Here is a 20,080-nt window from a genome sequence, read left to right on the forward strand (position 1 = left end):
AGAGATGAAGGTCAACAAGGAAGTTCATTTTACAGTAAAAAATTGAGCCAGACCACATACATAGGTAAGACTTACTCTTTCAAGCAATTTGTTATCTTCATAGTTGCAAACAGAAGGACTTGGCCAAACCCTACAACTTTTGAGAAAGACAACATAGAATATTTGAAGTTATACTGATAAAAATCAAAACTGATAAAATGACAATTTTGTGTTCCATGAAGTAAGTTTTTAGTTTTGGAGCTTACCCTGAAGAAACAGACCAAGATATCTTGTCCACATACATGTTCTAACCATAATTTTTAAGTTGCCTAGCCAAATGATGCCCATTAGAAAAAAAAAAGTCCTGAGTTGGAAGATCTTCTCTCTCATGCAACCTGGTACTAATGAGGACTTACTAATTATAGACAGCTAACTCAAAGTGGATACATCTTTAAAAAAAAAAAAAAACAACAACAAAAAACAACCAACATTAAGAGTGTGGTAAACATTTTCTTGCAGAATGAACCAGCAAGGAACGCAGTGATGAGTGAAGAAGATGGAAACTAATGCCTGAGAATGTTACAGATACAGCTCTGAATGATGTCAATATGCAAGAGGGTGATTCAGAAGCCACTTATATTGTGATAAGGGAAAGTAATGCATTTAAATTGTAGAGTAGAGGAAGTAGGCATTAGTCCAAATGCTAAGATAAGCAGTTCACTGAACTGAAAATTCAGTAATTCGGCTGATATTTTAAAGAGAATTTCACAAGAGACAGGATCATTCCAAGTATAAGTTCTGCTCAGTTAGCAGGGCTTAATGACAATTCCACACTGTAATCCCCCACTTCCCAAACAGCCACCCCCCACTCTTCCAAAAAAAAAAAAAAATTGTAGGAGTGTAGGAGGGAAGCAAAGGGGGAACCTTGGTGCTTACAGAATAACTCTTCTTTTGTTCATAAAGGCAAATAAGAAAGGAAAGCAAGATTTTTTGTAAGATGTAAAATGTTGCTGACACTGGTTCAAATATGTGAACTGCAGAAAGATGTAAGAGATCACAAACTGTATGATCAATTTTAGTCAGCATAAAGAATAATTGATGAAGTTTTGCACATATTTTAATGTGTCTAAAAACGTTGGATGCTTTTCCAGCAAATTCCATTGTAACAGTGCACAGTTCACAAATTAACAGTAAAAATAAATAATGACATAAATAAAATAAAATATATGATTATTCATTTATGTGTCTGTATAGATTGTAAATAGAGTCTTTATGCTAAACTTCTATTTTCTCCAACACATTCTTTCCAATTCCATTTTGCAGCCTGAAGTGAAACACAAAGCTAGCAATTAAAAGACTCAAACATAAAAAAATAAATTGGCTACTTATTTTGGTTTCATTGTCATAAGTGAAAGACAAATTACATTAATACTGAAAAAATAATACAGCTTCTGAAATTACGTTCTAATAATCTATGTGCTTATTATAACTTTTTTAATATTAGATATTGCTAAATCTAATAATGAGGAGGTTTTAATGAGTGTTTGGGAAATCAAAATTGTTTGGGAAAAACTAGTTTTGAAAAAACTTTGGGAAAAACTAATTGAATCCTGGTTTTCTGTTTTTAAATCAATACTCAAAGTACACCTAAAAGTTAGACATTTAAAGTTATAAAATTTACAGTTGAAAATTTCCTTTTTAAAATCCTCCAAATAAAAATTTCCTATCATATTAATTTATACCAATCACATAGTTCTTAACTTACCGAAGTTTCCCAGCTGTAAAAGATTAATGGCTGCCTCATGAACTGTGGACAATATAATTCCCAAATATAAATTGCTAAAATCCCACTTCTGTCTGTTCCAAATCACATTGCAAATATTTAGTGTAAAACTAGTAGAAATAACTGATTTACTTGATGGAATAAAAATGCATAATTTTTGCACTGACTTTATGTCAGTCTTGTCTATGGCTGTGACTACTTAATCACCTGTATTTGATATTTCTGCACCACAATTAAACTATTAATGTGCTAAAAGAATGCTCAGACTAAGTGTGAATAGTGTGAATAGTACTACCGACCTTGATGTCTAAGGCTGTATCAAATAATGTCAGTTAAACAGTTTATACTATTGTTTGTGACTCTAATCTGAATAAATGGTTTTTTTCCTTGCTTCCCAAACCCTGTTTTGATGATGGTACTTAATAATGAATGAGCTTCATTGCATTCCCAGTTATTTTGCTCTAGATGATGGGGAGAAATGTGAGGAGAAGTCTGGGTATTGCCATTGTTCTGATCCCACTTTTGACACCAAAATAATGTGATACACTGAAATAATGTTAGGGTCCAACTGTTAAAGGGTGCCTCTGCCCAAATTAAGGTGCAAATGAGACCGTTAGTATGGATTTTATTTAAAAATAAATATGAGGTAGAGACGGATAGGAAGAGAGCGGGGAAGAAGAGAAAGAGGATGAGTAAGAGAGAGATATTAAACAAAAGATGTCATCACCACATGGGTTACTGCAGCTTCCTGCTGGCCTTTCTCTACGCTGGTCTCCTCAGTGGTGTGGGTGCCCAAGTGTTCTGCTTGAGGTACTGCTCATATACAGTCCAATCTCAGGCACCCACGAGATGTATGTGCCATTCCCATAACTTGGGATGGAGTGTGTGTTACCAGTTGCTTTGTTTTCTCATAGTTTGCCATGTTTGGCATTTTTGTCTGGATAAGTTACCTGGATCTGCTTCATCAGGCCTGGCATCTTCCTTTTGTTGCTGCCTGTGCTTTTCTCACAGTCTGCACAGTCTGGTGTGCTAATTCCAAACCTTTCACCTGTATGTAGGCCTGAATTTAATGCCTCCCTTTTTTACATCTGTGCTCATTGTGGTGGTTTATCTTATGGGAGCTTTCTTCTTTGACAGTGAGCTGAGACATTTTAACTGCATTCTTTAAGTCCTGGCAGCTGTGGAGTTCACCTCCTTCGCATTTCACACATTGAGACGGTGAAGCTCTGTTGAGTTGCTCAAAGACTTCTCTGAAACATCTTAGCCTATCTCAGACACCTGCATGTGGCTGGCAAGTATGGCATGGGACCCACAGGTGTCACAGGAGCAGCAGCTGGAGGCCCTGCAGGATAGACTTTCTGTCTCAGATGACACTAAATCAATACCTGCGGTCAAGTGAATTGAGCCTCTTGTCAGCACACCGATAGTGTCTAGAGAACCAGCAGATCAAATGTCACTGTCTGGTTTTAGAGTGACACAAATAGCTCTGTAGACTCTATCGACTGTATTTAGTGGATCTTCACTGACTGTGATGATAGTTTAGATTCCTATCTTAGAGATAAATACCTGCCTGTGGTACAAACATTTTTAGCTACATCAGAATCTTTGCATAAGTGAGTTTTCTCATGTAGAAAATGGAGTAAGAAAGCATATTGCTTTAGCCGTGGAACACACTGGTTTCTCATGCCAGTTTTCATCTTTTGCTCCATCCTGTAGCACAAGCAGGGCTTCTGGCTCACAAAATACTTTTGTTTAAATTAAGCACCTTGAAAAACATCTCATTTGTGATCTGCGAATGTGAATGGTTCTGTGGCAAGAAGCTGGAAGATGTGGGTTAAATATTCGCTTCTATCTACTCCTTCCTTTTACTTTCCCTAGGAAACACAAAGAAATTGTTTGTGTTTTAACGTGCAGCTAAGTTTTTTTCTTTTTGTTTGGGTTTTTGTTTGTTTCTTTGCTTCTAAAATGATGTAGTGGCCTAAGCAATAATATATCCAACTACCACTCCCAAAGAGCACTGAGTTAAATTAATCTTAAGAAGCTGCAAAAAGGTGAATTATTAGGCCATTAGCTTTAAAACCTATGTCCTTATATATTACTGCTACAAATAATCTGTGAGTGAAAATGAATTGCAGTGTTTTCTCTAGCTAAGGTTGTTTTATTCATTGATAGTAGTAGAGAACTCCTAAACCATGCATTGACGTGAATTAGTTTCCATACTATTAAAGAAACTAAAAATTCAGATCAGTGTCTCACTGTTATGTTGCAAAAAAATAAAAAAAAAATAGACGTGCATATAATTATGTTTTGTGGGTAGGCCATACCCACAGAAACTGTGGCCATGCCTTTGCAAGCAGTACTCTGGGAAAATGTTTAGCAGTCTGAGATTACAATAAGTGCAGGCACTTATTGCCATCCTTGAAAGGTTAAACAAAAGTGTGTACAGTAGAGACAGAAAACACTATTTTTCATTTAAATGTGTCCTTGAGGAGGCCAATACTACAATGCAAACTTGAAGTCAATATTTTAAAGGAGTATAGAAACATACGGAAGATACAGAGAAAGCTATTATGTTTAGAAAAGACAACTCTCAGCCAGAACCTGCTATTTAAGCATCTTTAGCCTGCTCTTTAAAGCAAAGAAATATGTAGGATGGTTTGGGAATTATTTTCCTGGTTTATGATCATTTTCAGAAGGAAAATCTGGAAATCCAGCTTTAATCTGAAATTCATGAAGAATAGTGATGAGAGAAAGGAGTTAGACACATTTGAGGAGAAAATAATGTTTACTAGTAAGGGTGGTTCACCAGTGCACTAATATGGAGATTAACTCTTCATACTGTGAGATCAGGAAGTCATGACTAAATGGCTTTTTGCATTGTATGCTTCAGACACGCCATGGTGTGTTTATTCCATGCTCAATTGGATGATTCTTAAAAGCCTGGTTAAATAATTTTTTTTAACTGCAAAGCTATGCATTTAGATGCTATAACAATTGATTGTTAAAACTGTAGAAATGCATTGTGAAATAACTCATCCAAACAGATATGCTCCGTCTTTGTTTTACTGGAGTTTCCTTTCCGTGCACTTCAGTTCTCTCAGTGTTGTCTCATTATCCAAGAACCATCATTATCCTATTGCTAAATCCTTTCGATTTCTCAATTTTTAAGAGATATTTTGAGGTCTGTGGTTCTTGAGTTGGGGCTTTCTAAACGAAGTGCGGTACCTAAAAAGGCATGGTCTCCTGAAAGGTTAATCTAAAAGTCTAAGCAGTGGGAATCAGAAAGAGAGCTGTCTGAATTTGTTCAGTGTTATTTTCTTCCCAAAATATTTTATAATTGTTTTTTATACTTTATATAAAATATAAACCACTCCTCCCTATGCCTCCTCACCCTCCACCCTCTGAAACCTACCACAGTGCTTTCTAAAATGCTGGGAGAACCTCTGAAAAATTTTTGATAATTCTCTTTCTGCAATTTCAAAGTCAGTATTCCTTTGTCTATAGTTACCATAATATGTAAACTTTTACCTTTCCTGTTTTACCTTTTGTACTTTCAAGTAATATTTGTAAAACGCACTAGTAGTCCTCCCTCCCTTACTTCATAGTTATTGTATTTGTAATCACTCACCTATTTTTTGTAGCAGTAAAAAAAAAGGAAAAATGTGCTCTCAACCACCACTTTTGACGAATCCGATCTTTCTATCATTCCCTTTTCTCTGGCATCACAGTTTTGTCATGCACTCAGTTTCTCTTCTATGTACTACATGAGCCTGCAGTTAATGCTCAGATAACTGGGCTAGAATTGAGTGTCATTCAAAACTACTGGCCTCCCAAATTCTCCTTGTTATTCTATAAAATGCACAAAAATGGTGGTTTGAAAAATGTGTGAAAAAAAGTTTAAAAAGCATAAAAAAAGTTAGATACTGATAAAAATACCTCAAGTTTCAAAAATAATTTAAAGTAGGTGTAGCTGTGTTTGCCCCAGGGGGCACTGAGAACATGAAAACAAATTTTAGAAATGGCTATGGAAGATCCAAGGAGCCGGCAACATTATAAGACACCACCTGTGTATTCAGCAAGCATGAAAGATTAAATTTGATCAGATCAAAAAGCACAATGTGGATGACACATAAGGGATGCCCTTGGGAGTTAATTCTGTTTGACTACAAGGGAATGGTTTTTCATTAAAGTCTTTCATATCCACAGCTAACTGCACACTACAACAAAAACAATAGAGTTCTAGAGTCAGAAGTTTCACGTTGTTAGACTTTTTAGATCAAACCATTTCATTTTCCTAATGGTTCTCCTGCCTTTTGAAAAAAAAAAGCAAAACCACAAAAAAAAAAAAAAAAAACACTAAGGAAAGAGGTAAACAAAAGGGAAAATCTGTATTTATAGTGTCTGTCACCCATTCAGAGACTTTGTGAAGACAGCTTTTTGTAGTTTCCCATTTATTCAGCATATCAACGGAATGATTACAATATAACCAAACTGTAAAGGTGTTTGCAACAATGAGTTTTTTTGGTTTTTTTTCCCCTGTGATGAGCTACTTTTTTTTGTTTCTGTGTTCATTTTTCAAAAGGAAGCAATTTCCTTGAAAAAAAATCCTAAAGAAATCTTTCTTTTTCTGTCACAGCTATCAGTTATAGAATCATAGATTTGTTTAGCTTATAAAAGACCTTTAAGATCATTGAGTCCAACTGATAACCTGCACTGCCAAGTCCACCACTAAACCATGTCCCTAAGTGTCACATCTACATATCTTTTAAAAACATCCAGAGACAGTAACTCAACTACTTTCCTGAGCAGGCTGTTCCAGTTTTTGACCTCCTTTTCCATGAAGAAATTATTTTTAATATAAAATCTAAATCTCCCCTGACCCAACTTGAGATGATTTTTTCTTGTCCTCTTGCTTGTTACCTGAGAGAAGGGACTGACCTCCACCTCAGTACAACTTCCTGACAGGTAGTTGTAGAAGGTGATGAGGTCCCACCTGAACCTTAATTTGTCCAGGCTAAACAACTCCAGTTTCCTCAGCCACAGCATCACCAGAGCTGAATACAGGGGGATGATTACTGGCCTGGTCCTGCTGGCCACACTATTGATGATACAGGCCAGGATGCCATTGGCCTCCTTGGCTGCCTGGGCACTCACTGTTTCTTGTTCAGTGTCTGTTGACCAGCATCCCCATGTCCTCTTCCTCCGGGCAGCTTTTCCACCACTCTTCTGCCAGCCTGTAGCACTGCATGAGGTTGTTGTGACCCAGCTGCAAGACCCAGCACTTCACCTTGTTGAAGTTCATGCCATCGTCCTTAGCCCATAGATCCAGCCTGTCCAGAACCTTCTACAGAAACTTCCTGTCCTCTAGAAGAACAACTTCATGGCATCTGCAAATTCACTGAGGGTGCTTCCAACCCCCTTGTCCAGATTGTGGGTAAAGCTAATTAACAGTCCCCAGTACTGAGCCCTAGGGAACACCATTTGTGACTGTCTGCCAACTGATTGTAACTCTATTCACTATCACTCCAGTTTCTTCAGGAAAATTGTGTGGGAAATGGTGCCACATGTTTTACTAAAGTACAGCATGACAATATCCACAGCCTTTTTCTCATCCACTGAGTGGCCATCTTCTCATAGAAGGGACCACGTTATTCAAGATCTGCCTTTTGTAAACCCACACTGTCTGAGTTTATGAAAGGTTCAATGGTTGGACTTAATCTCTTCAAACCCTAATGATTCTATATTTCTATAATCCTCTTCAGACCCTTAGAATTGTGTGTGCCAAAATGGTGCAGCAGGTCACTGATACTTTTATCTTGGATTATGGGGGTCTTCCTTCTGCTCTCATCCCTGTCTTCCAGGTCAGAGGGCAGGGTATCCAGAGGGCAGATGGTCTTTGTATTAAAGACTGAGGCAAAAAAAGGGCACTAAGTACCGCAGCCTTTTCCTCCTTTGTCACTGTTTCCCCCACATTCAACAAAGTCTGGGGATTATCCTTAGCCCTCCATTAGTAACTAATCTATTTATAGAAACATTTTTATTGTCTTCCAGGGCTATAGCCAGAAAAAGTCCTTGTGGGGCCAGGGTTACTTTTGACATAGAAAGAGAAAAGACAGTTGCATGTCTCTTTTTGTCATGCATAAAATCTTCCAAGTTTTATTGCTTAATCGAATTTAGTTTACAGTTAACTAGCTACAACAGAACCCCAAAAGAATAGAATCTGTAGTACTAATAAGTTAAATTCTCTAGGCAATTGATATTCTTAGAGCTACAGCATTTATCAAAAACTAAAATTATACACTTTTTTGTCTTTTGTATTATTTTTGTCATGGTTGACTTTACCTAATTTCTTTGTATTTTTATTGATCCACAGCTTTGAGTTTCCTCTGGGCATCATGGAGGGAATGCATGCCCAAAGAGTCAAACTAAAAGGAAAACACTATTTTCTTTTGATATTACTACATTCCTTTTATATATTTTTGCTGTCTTAACTATGCATATAGTTAGCTTAATCATGTGGTTTCAGGCTGCAGTACATAAACACAGAGGATCATAAATTATTAAAATCAATGCATCTCAATACTCTAGACAAGCAATAAATTTTTGTTCATTTTTTATTAAAAATATGAAATGACTGGAAAACAGTTAATTTTCTTATGCCATACAGCACATTTAATGGAAATAGTCTTGTTGATTTCAATGGGACCTAGACCAAGGCCATTGGGAATATATGAGCGTAAGGACTGTGTTTGTGTAATATGTATTATGAACCTAATAGAAACTTTTATTGTATATTATACCATCTGTCAGCTCTTATTTATCCTTGCATGTATTACAGGAAAATTATTCCCTTCCATGTTAAAAGCATGGGAATTTTTAGTTGTAAAATAAGTAGCTTTTTAAAAGTAAATCAACCGGAGTACCACAGTGCTTTTTGTTAAATTACAGTGATGTCGTAAACATCCCTTGGTGATCCAGCACAAAACACATATCTGAAATTTTCTCTTCTTATGCACCATGTAGCATTATAAAGAGAAAAATAAACACAATAACTACTTTTGACTGGTGTGCTTTCATTTTTTTATATATTATGTGATAGGCTCACTTGTTGCATATGGGTCAAGCACACCTTAGAGGATGTTTAAGCTTTCCAAAGGGGAAGCTACACGAAATTTGGAGAAGGACCTGGAGACAGTCCTTTTTACAAGCTGGGATTGACTTAAAGAAAGTAGGTTTAGGTTGTATATTAGGAAGAAATTCTTTACTGCAAGGGTGGTGAGGCGCTGGAACAGGTTTCTCCAAGAACCTGTGGATGTCCCATCTCTGGAGGTTTTGAAGACCAAGCTGAATGAGGCCCTGAGCAACCTGGTCTGGTGTAAGGTGTCCCTGCCCATGGCAGAGGAGTTGGAACACGATGATCTTTTAGGTCCTTTCCAATCCAAACTGTTCTATGGCTCTGTTAATAAGACATGCAGATGAACTGTTTCATTAAACTTAATATGACTTTCTCAGGTCACACTAGAAGATCTGTGAAATCCCATGTCCCCATCTCAGGTATTATCTAAAACAAATGCCCAAAGAAGAGCATTTCCTTAATACATTCAGTAGCAGGGTCATTTTTACATATTCAGTAACCATTAGATTCCTTTAACTGGTCATGTTTTCCTGTGAAATCCATGTGTCACGGTTTGACCCTGGCCCAATGCCAGTGCCCCCATGAAAACCCATCCTCCCCTGGTGTCTGCTGTGAGATGTGACCAGAGACAGAGCAAAGCAGGCCTCCACTTGTAAACAAAAGGAAAAAAAACTTTATTATCACACACTTATACAATGAACACACAGAGCAGAATGGAAACCTGTCAAACATTCCTCCTCCCCCCACTCAATTCTCACAGAATATCACAAAACCTCAGTTCTTTATCCAGTCCATCACACTCTTCAAATAATCAACACAGTCCATCTCCACCCTTCCGACAATCACCTCTCATTTCATCAAGGAGAGAAGAGCCCCCCCTTGTGCCACAGGCCAATCCCCGTCACTCAACAACTGCACGTCGTGACTTCTTCCTTCCATGTTCAGTGCTCTCACCACTGCACATGGACCAGAGCTGCTTTTAGGGTTTCCCTTTCAAGAATGCCCAGTTCCAGAAGAGAACGACAGTCTCTCACTGTTTTGGGACACCAGTCCCCCCCAATATTTCACCCCCTGGGGCCGAGGGGTCTCACCATTACTCATCACCTGTCGTCTCCGCTCACGTCACTCCTCGGCGCCGCCTCCTCCTGTTCGGGACACCAGTCCCCCCCAATATTTCACCCCCTGGGGCCGAGGGGTCTCACCATCACTTCTTTGGCGCCGCCTCCCCCTAAAATGCAGTCTCTGTATTACAGGAAAGATTCTGCTCATGGCTATACAAGAAAGAGTCCAGCCAAAGCCACTCTATCATCTCCTCCACCTAGGATTTCCTCAGCTTCTCTCCGTCGTTCTTCACTTGCACCGCTCTCTCACCTTTTATATTTCCTCTCATCCGTCTCTCTCTCCTTCGACTCCCGGAGGATCAGCATTTGCCAGGTTTCCACCTTCCGCAGAAGGGTTAAAATCACAGTCTCTGCTCAGCTTGAACTCCCACACTGCTACACACTCTTCATTGGGCACGGTTCCCATTGCCTCGGCCCGGCCGGTGCTATCAAGTTCAAGATAGCACTGGCACCTCTCTCTCACTCTCTCTCTCCCGAGGAGGGGGGGGGGCTGCCCACTGCTTCTCTGAGTTCCTCCACCCCTCCGTCTCTGTGGGGAACTCACTCTTATCCAAGCCATCGCCTCCCATCTCCGGCCCATGGCTCCGGCCTACCTCCCCCGGCCGCGTGGCCCTTCCCCTCCCCCACCCAGCCCGAGGCTGGGCAGGGGAGGTCTGAACTCTTCCATCCACCGGAACCAAGAGAGCTAAGATCCTATGAGCTCTCGCTTTTAACTCCTGTGTTCTCAGAGGCGGATCCATATCCTTAATGGTCAAACCAGGTGCCAATATCCACATCTGGGCACCTATTGGTTTGACTACTACCACCTCCCAAAAACTCATTTCCTCTCAAACCACGACACCATGTAGCATTCACAGAACTATATATCCATTAGTTTTACTATTCTGTGCCTCATTCCACAAAGTACCCCTTTTGCTTGTTATGAAACTGGCTTCAGTTGACCTTATTTGATGTTCTTGTTTTTTTCCTTTTGAAAAGATGAAGAATAGTCTGTTTCAATCCACCATATCTAAGCCAGTCACTTTTGGAATCCCTATAGTATCATCTCCCCTGACATTATATATTTTCTTTATTGAAAATGCACTCTTAATCAATTGCTCATAGTACAAAATTCTTTGCTTACTTCTCATCAAATATCTTTCGTTGTTTTGGTGGTTCTCTTTTTTTCAGATAAGACTGAGCCAAACTGTGCACAGGTCTTAATGTGAGTGTGACTCATGAATTTTGATGCAGTGAACAATGTTCTCTAAGACTCTTTGTGGTTTTTCTTTTTTTATACATTCTTAATAATTCCTAGCAATTTTTATGCATTTCTAAGGTATTCTATTTATTGGTTTGGTGTTTTGGTGGAAATAGCTGTCAGGAGCCCAATGTCCTTAACTGGTAATGATAATATCAAATCCTTTTTGTCCTAGATATTGTTAGAATTCTTTTTCTTCCACATTGTGAAATTATATTCATTTGTATTAAATTCCATGTGTTATTTTAATGGCAAACCACTCGTAAGGTTCTTCCACAGGTCATCACAGCTGAGCATTGACTTATATTACTCTGAGTAGCTTTATATCATGAACAATCCTTCATCTTTCACTCCCATGCTCTTTTCAAGGCATGTATTCATAAAGACATTGAAAAACACAACCATAACTCGGGTTGGCAGGGTTCTCCAGGGATCAATTCATTCATCTGCCTTCTCACAGCGGGTTTCATTAGACCTGATAGCTCAGAGTAAACATGTAGAAGAATCTTGAGTACTTGCAAAGACTGAGATACCGCAAACTCTCCATGCAATCTGAGCCAGTACTTAAACCTCCTCACATCAATTTTAATACTTTGTATCTAATAAAAACTTAGAGTGTTCCATCCCTGTTTAAGCCTTTCCTGCCTGAGTGAGAAGTTTAAGGAGAGCAATGCCTAGGCCCACGTCTTTCCACCCCAAAGCTCTGTAGTGGTCTTGATATGATCCAGGTTACTGCTGGCAGTATGATTGGAAGAGGTAACTTTCCATAGGTTGGGAATCCTTGCAGAGGGATGGCAAGGAGCTTCACTAAACTTGGCCCTAACCAAAACATCTCTGAAATCATGGGATCTGGTTAGAATATTGGTGCCTCTATCACATCTGCAGGAGAGAGCCCAGTAACTACTGCTCACCTTTTCTTTTTCATGCAGACATGATCTATGATTTTGCAGAAATCCCACTGCCTTTTCCTATAGCAAAAATACCACAATTCAGAAAGAGACCTCAAAATACCCACATGAATTTTGAGTAACAGTGGAGAAAATAAGAGGACTTTGCCTTTTATAAGAAGGTGTTTGATATGTAACAAGGCTTGTGATTATTTTTGATTTTTTTCAGAAATGTTCTTCAGTAATAAAAGTGATCTATAATATATCAGCACTAACAAACTGTAACACAGTTACTAATTAAACACAGCATAAACACATCAAATAAGGAAAAGAACTGGTGATAACCTACCTTAAAAGATCTGGCTTAAGGTGAATTCTGGAGAAACCCATTCTAGCTATATTTCTGCTATCCAAGTAATATATTCTCTCTAACACAGAGTAGTTGTTCTGGCATAAAAAGAAATGTGTCTCTTGTTGACATTTTAAAGACTGTAAAAACAAAGAAAAAAGAAAGTCAGAAAAGTGGCAGAAACCCCAGTAATGAACAGGTAGAAAGAACATTGTACTCTGTAATTTGATTCTCTTCGTAATACCCATGTATTGGCTGTAATGGAAGCATTTATAGCAACCCCATTTTAAATGACCAAGTAAGTACTACTAAGGAAACATGTCAAAAGAACATTTGGATGCTACTTGGAGAACTGTGATTATGTGACTCTACAAAGCTTGAATTAAATCAGTTTGGGATAATTTGTAGTTGTCCAGCGCCCTAATAGTAGTCATATTTTATTAACTAGGCTCTATTACTGGCTAAATATAAGAGGAGAGAACTCAAAATGATTCCTGATTTCCTCTCCTTTGTATTTTTGTGGGAATTAAATGCATGATATAAAACTTCTATTTATGGTGAATAGATAAATTGCATTATGTGGGCTATGTGGTAACTTTACCTATGAGTAAGATTACAAGCAAAGAGGAATGGAAAAGAGAGGGATTAGGGTGGAATTAGTTAGTATTTTATATGCATATAACAGAAAATAATAATGTCTTTACCATTAAATAAATTAGCATTTGGTTAGTTTTAACTAATTTAAATGGCAGACTCAGAAATGACTGCTGTACAGCTCCTGCCTGGAGTCTGTTAATCAGTAAGAAACAAGAATCATGCTTTTTCTAACTTAATACATTTTTGGTTTTGTATGTTAATGTGTGGAGGAGGAGATTCACCTGTAAAGTACCTTCCCTTCCACCCCCAATACTTAAACCTGATCATTATGCTTAAGCATTCTTATGAAAAAATGTGCATTTGAAGCCACAAGATGAAGAAAAAAAAAGTCTCAATGTTTTCCAATGTTTTGGAGGAGTTCTTCTCTTAAACTGTGGATTTAGGATAAAAATAGCCCATATAGTCTCTTTCATGACAAGCAGTCATCCTGTGCTGCCAATTTGCTCGGAATGAAAGTAACATTTTCTTTTGAAAATAAGATGCTTAACCAAATATGGATTAGAATTCATCAGTAAGAAAACAGTGTTTTCTGGGAGACTCACAGAATATGACTTTGTTCAAAGACAGGACTGATGAGTAAGAGGCCACAGTGAATGAGACAGAGGGTTTCAGTAAGAGAAATATTGTTCTTTGGTGTTGAAAGTATAGAACAGAAATCCTGTATTAAGGAGATGTCTACTTGGCCATTTCATGGACTCTCATTTTAATTTTTAATAGATAATTATAATAGCAGTATGAAACTGAATTATGGCAGCTTTAATTCTGTTTGATTGTGCAACTGCAACATTTAAGTAAAGTTAATAATATGTAATTTTATTTACAGTACCAACTCTAAGAACAGGTGAGATACCTGACTGCTAGCTCCAGAGAAGAGCTAGGTAGTAAAAATTCAGATTTCTCTATGTGGAATATTTATTTAACTTTGCAATCTCTCTTTATTGAGAGAATTCATGAATTATCAAGATTGATGAATTTAATTATTTTAGCATTTTGCATGAGAGTCTGGAAATCTGCCAGAAAAAAAAAGAGGCAAGTATTAATTCCTGCATAAAAATAGACTAAAAATGTCTTTGCTTACAAAATTGCAGCTTCATGTTCATTATGCTGCAAACATAATAAAAACCACAAGCTTTACTTGAAAGTGTGGGCATAATTTATGCGGAGGCCCAGAGATGGCTGTCATTTTCTAGTGGAACTTTTTGAAATTAAAAACCATGGTTTCTAAAATGAACTTCTCAGGTTTGAAATTTTAGTTTTGTCTTCTGTTTTTTTTTCTGTTAAAATATCAATCTATGTAGTTCCTACTCTATAGAAAGCCAAAGCAAGTGTTTGGAGACCACAGTAATAGAGTACAAGACTCTCCACGTCAGTGTACTTTGTACTGTAGAATAATATGCTGCATACTGAGAGAGGTGCCCTTGGTAAGAGTGCATTTTGTCTGAGATATTAGACTATTGAAATTCAATCCTTATTCCATCCACAGATTAATTTTCTTTTAAATTGGCCTCATCTCACTAATAAAAAAATTATTGTTTTAATGTGCTGAGCCTATCCATTACAAGTATAACATTTATTACAGAATACTAAGTGGATTTAAATATAATTAACTGAAAGTGAATTTGATAAGATAAGTTTAAATTCAAGTTACATTTTACAAGTAGATTAATTTCAGCACTAGAAAACAACCCATTTTCAAGGTTTTTTACTTAATTTTGTGCTAACATCACACTAGACTGCAAAACTCTCTATTTTGTCTCTTTGCTTAGCGAAACCATTTGAGTTGCTTCAGAATTGAATATGATCCAAAAAATTTAATGGAGTAATATTTATGTGCTAATAAAGTCACAGTATCATAACAGTCATGTCAGGCAGAGACATCATCATTGTCTATCAAGGCATGCTCAGCATTGCATGTTCATAAACATGAACTAAAGTGCAGTAAGCTGTAATAAAGCATGCTTGGTTAAAATAGTCTCAGTAGAGAATTCAATCAATCAGCTCTTATCTCTTCTGAGAGTAAGTTCTTTCCCAAACAGCATGACTGTGTATACAAAATGTTTTCTGAAGTGGTGATTGGGAAATGCAGGATGGCTGCTGTAATTGCCTCATTGTTCAGCCTATGTCACAAAATTATGCTCATCATGCACCATCGGTGCCTCTGTGCACATCATGTGTGCACAACAGCAGGCTTCTTTCTTTCCTCTGACATGTGACATTGAGTGTATTTCTGTGCTGGCACTCTTAGAGCTGTTCAGATAGGGGGCTAGAAATGTATTGCATAAAGGCAGACTGATGAAACTTTTATGCAAAAGTCATGTGAAATAACACAAGAACACAATGACTGGAAGCACTGCTGAAATGTTAATAGGTGTGTTTGGGCTCAGGGCCAGGTCAGTGATTTTGTGATGCTGTTTCATATCAGCTTGTCCCTCTGGTTTTCTCAGAAAAGGAAGGTATATAGGCAATATCTGGCTGTGCTTTGGGAATTTCTAGCAGCTACAACAGTGTTTGGAGAATTATCACTGGGTGCTGTAAATCTGAAGAGTTGTCACTGCTCAAGTTAGCACTGGAGTGAGCTGCCTTCAGGTAGCCTCAGAATCTATGGGATCATAAACCTACCTTATTTATTCCCTCAGCCATGCCAAGTGGAATGTGTCACTTTTGCTTTTCTGGTCCTTACCATATAATTCTCTACATCATGGCACAACAGAAGCAAGGTTACATGGGGTGCAGCAGATGAGAATGTAGCAAACAAGTGAAGCAATACTGTCTGTTGTCCCAGTTATTGAGGACAACAGTCCAGAAGGGGATTATTCAGAGTATCTTCCTGTGCATATATTTCGGATATTCTGTTTTTTTTGTGCTTGAGGTTTTGCTATGTGTCATTTGTGGAACATAGGGAAAGACTAGATATTCCTATAGCACATTCTGGATTTAAAATCTCTCCTGCATTCTCACACTTTCTACTGTCATTTGTTCAGGATAGACTCAGCTCAGACACAAACAGATGCAGCTGTACAGCTGTGGCTGTGCTTAGGTGATTGGGCACCATGACAGCAAGTGCTTATGAATGATGGGGTTTTCAACCTCAACTTTTGCCATTAAGGATATGTTTGATGCTGTGCCTTACCTTTCTAAGCAAAACCAGAGCAAGTTTCTTGTCCACTAAGTTTAGCAGCTCGTTTTGTGACACAGAATCCTATATTTTATGGCAATGCCTTGAAATTAGGTGTGCACACTCTACTCTGGAAAAAATGTGTCTCTTCAACTATTTATTTCTACTTATTCAAGTGTGTGTAGAGAAGCTGGTTGTGTTCCTTAATATTTATATTACTTAATCAACTGAAATGCTATGATATTATCAGTAATTCTTCATGCAGAAGAGCAGTATGTTAGGCTATGCTGATAAAGAAAATGTATCTTCTCAAGAGATGTTTCACTAACTTACTGATAGTAATTTCTCAACGGCACCTGAGAGTTCTGTCAGCATTTCACCTCACTTTCTTTTCTGTAACTGCCTTGTGCAGTTTTTTTCGGTGCACTCTTTGTTTTTCTGTCCAACACAAGGAGGAAATGAAGGCCCTTCTTTTATAATCAAGTTGTTTATGGGCTTGAAGATATAGGCAAAAGTAATCAATAAAACAAATGTGTTTAAATCTCTTTTTTGCCCTTTTATGACTTGACTCCCTGCTATTTCTCACTTCCACCTGAAATCGATGATACATTTTCTATTGATTTTCTATAACAGGGAAAAGATCTAGCTGCCTGTCAACAAAATGTAGCATATTGAAATTCAGTGAGGTGAAAGCATTGGTTAAAGAGATGCTATCAAAAACCCTCTTTATTTTTCTGTAAGATTTTTTAAAGGAAAGTAATTTTACTGTCATACTTATATGCTTGTATAATAGTTTTCAATAATTTTTTAAATTTTTTTTTCACATTGCTGAATTTAGAAGCAACACTTTGGGAAAAGGTCTTTCTGTTCTTATTCAGAGTTTGATTTGAGCTCAATAATGTTAGTTAAGTTTTTCCTGTGGACTTGAATGGTTTCAGACCAATTAGATTTATGGACTTTCTGGAGGTTATTAAGAACCTGGTAAAAACCAGAAAAGTTATATAAAGAGGGTGGTACTTTTAAATTACCAATCTTGATTTCCCTAAACTGAGATAGTCCCAGCAACACTCACTGTATGCCGCAGTGTATCTCAGAGTCCTCAATCAGGTGAGCCTAAAATCATATGGCAATGGCATGATTAAGTAGTGCCTAGTTGAAAGGTGTAACTGTTTGCCTTACAGAAAAACAATTGAAGTTAAGTTTGCATTATTAAAAAATTCTATACTTACTGAAAAGTAAAGAGGGAATAATTAGTGGATAAAGTGGTTGAGAACAATGTGCAGTGAATAAAATATTACATTACTTAACATTAACATTGCAGTGCTTAATTGGGATGATTTTTCACTTTTATCAATAAAGGAACTGGCAAATTAATAGTCTACAGTTCCAGTAGTAATTTTTGAACATTTGTTTACATTCTTTTTAAAAAAATTTAAAAGCAGCCTTAAAAAGTATAGAAGTTTTGCGAATTCTTTCACATTCTGTCTATTGAAAGTGTATGCAGTATACAGTACTGGAAAATGTTCCTCAGCTGCCAATGAAGATTTGTATGTCCTTGTAGCACAGTGATATTGACCATTTACTTAAAGGTAACAAGACTTCCTCTGAGAGTTAATATTTGTTATTGCATGACCTCCTCATAGTCTTGGTCCACACCCAATACAATAAAGAAGTTGTCCACAAGTATGGATCATTTACTAAATTTCTCATTTTTATGGATCTGCGATGTTTTTTCTCCCCATCATTATTCTTCTGAGCTCTCCCCCACATCTCTGCAAAAGAACAGAACAGAACAGAACAAAACAAAAAAAAAAAAACAAAAAACAACCCAAACAAACAAATATGCAAACAAAAAAAAGAAAAAAAAAAGGAGGGAGGAGGAAGAAAATAATGGTTTGGGATTTTCTGTGCTTTTAAAAAGGAAAAAAAATATTTTCAGCAAGACTTGCAAGTTTGAGTTCTTGTATGATGGTTTGATGGTGACAAAATACTGCAATATGACTTTTTCTGAATGTATAATTTTCACAGCCTTTTTTTATTTATATAACTTTTGAGAAACTACTATGTGGATTTCATATAATTACAATTTTTTGATACAGAAATCTGCATCAAACTTTATAATTTTATTTTGGTTTTGGTAACATTCACAATATGCAAAGGCTGAACTGACATTGCCAAAACTGGCCGTAAATCACCTTTTTACAGTAATGTCTGCAAAGAAAATCTCCCAAACAGCTCTGCATATAAGACTATGAAAAGTTAGAATATACAGATGCAGTCACTGGTATTTAAATTATCCTCTTTATAAATCTGATATAAAAGAACACTTCAATGAACCACTTGTCTGTTTCTTCAAAATGTGATATTTTTAGGAAGAGACTTTGGGTCTCTACGTTGTTCCAGATTACTGATGAACACAACACTGAACAGATCAGGCCTTCAAATGTTATTTCACTTTTCACTTCTGTAATGATGCTAATTAATAAAAAACCCACACTGACAACACATAAAATGGCAACCAGAGGTACAGATTTCTCATAGAAGTTGTCTCCTTTCCTTTTTTTCTCAGCTGTTGCTATAAATAATTGTTTGGGGTTTTTTTGTTTGTAAAATAAATATCTTGTCAGATAGTGCTGGGAATGCTGCTTTAAATTGCAAATATGAACAAAATGTTTGAACGCTAAAATAACTCTGTAATACATGTTAAATCCCAAAATTAACTATATAAGTAAATCTCATTACCCACTGAATATATTATTAATTACAAAGAATGAAAACTAATGAAAATTAGTTTATTTCTATGTAAGAGTAATATGGAGTTGTGAAAGATGTGCCATGTGATATATTGTTTTGTGATATATTGTTTTGTCAATTATTTTATGAAAGATTGTAAAAGTTGTATCTACAGTTTTTCTAAAAATAAGGGGGAAAAAAAAGAAAACCAACTGCATGTACACAATATGAACAAGCCTTTCTGCTTTTATAAATAGCTGTCAGTGGTAAAGGGAAAATTGAAAAGATTATCTGTCCTGCTGCTATAAGTAAGTTTATTCTCTTAAAGGACCTTCACAGATTAGTTTCCCAATTCTATTAAAAAAAAGTTTCAATTTCCTTTTGAGGCAAGCTGATCCATTATGCAAGATGCTTCACCACTTGTTTCTTGTGGAACAAATTACAGTATTCTACACAAGACCTTCAGGAATAAAAAGAACCTTCTGCAATGTACATGATAACAGGTTTTTGCAGGTTTATGTCATATTAGTACATTTGTCCTCAGGTAATTCACAGATTCTAGATATGCAACAATGCTTTACGATTTCTAAATATCCACTTTAAAAAAAGAAAAAAATGAACTGAACCCAAAACTTACTCTGAGAGAAAGTAAAGGTGTCTTAGCTGATCTCTACATAAATTACTTAGACTGCACTTTTTCCCCTTAAGCTTTTTTGGTCAAACTTGTTCTAAATGAAAGAGAAATTGAATGAAACAACAGGAAGGCATATAGTGAGGGCAAGAAACAAGCAAGCTCAACATTTATCTGAAAGAGGATATAGATCTAATTTAAGATTTAGAGGAATCCTAAGGAGAAGGAAATTAGAGTCTTCCTCTTGCACAGTCTTTGCTGTGGAGAACCACTGCTGGATAGTCAGCATATATTTATTTCTCTAGAGCTGATACTCCTTCTTCTTATTTTGTGATGATTTCTGCACACTTTTTTTCTCTACACTCCCCATAGTTCTAGCCAAACTCTAGGTTATCTTGGTGCTTCATTATAATCAAGATGGTTCACTTGAATGCACAACATTTATTTCCT

At 36.9% G+C, this 20,080-nt stretch overlaps 1 protein-coding gene across 16 annotated transcripts in view; it reads left to right on the forward strand.

Moving 5' to 3' along the window:
• Nucleotides 1-20,080, forward strand: part of GPC5 (glypican 5) — a 603,769-nt gene that overhangs the window by 238,201 nt on the left and 345,488 nt on the right. The window contains exon 7 of one of the 16 annotated variants that reach the window (XM_038151907.1): nt 499-1,390. The exons of the other annotated variants lie outside the window; for them this stretch is intronic. Within the exon in view, the coding sequence (XP_038007835.1) occupies nt 499-546 (48 nt within the window). The 3' untranslated portion in view covers nt 547-1,390. Of the gene's footprint in view, nt 1-498; nt 1,391-20,080 lie in introns of those variants that run through there. 16 annotated transcript variants of the gene reach the window in all.

The sequence above is a fragment of the Motacilla alba genome, chromosome 1 (genome assembly GCF_015832195.1).
Source record: "Motacilla alba alba isolate MOTALB_02 chromosome 1, Motacilla_alba_V1.0_pri, whole genome shotgun sequence".
In the NCBI taxonomy this organism is placed as follows: Eukaryota; Metazoa; Chordata; class Aves; order Passeriformes; family Motacillidae; genus Motacilla; species Motacilla alba.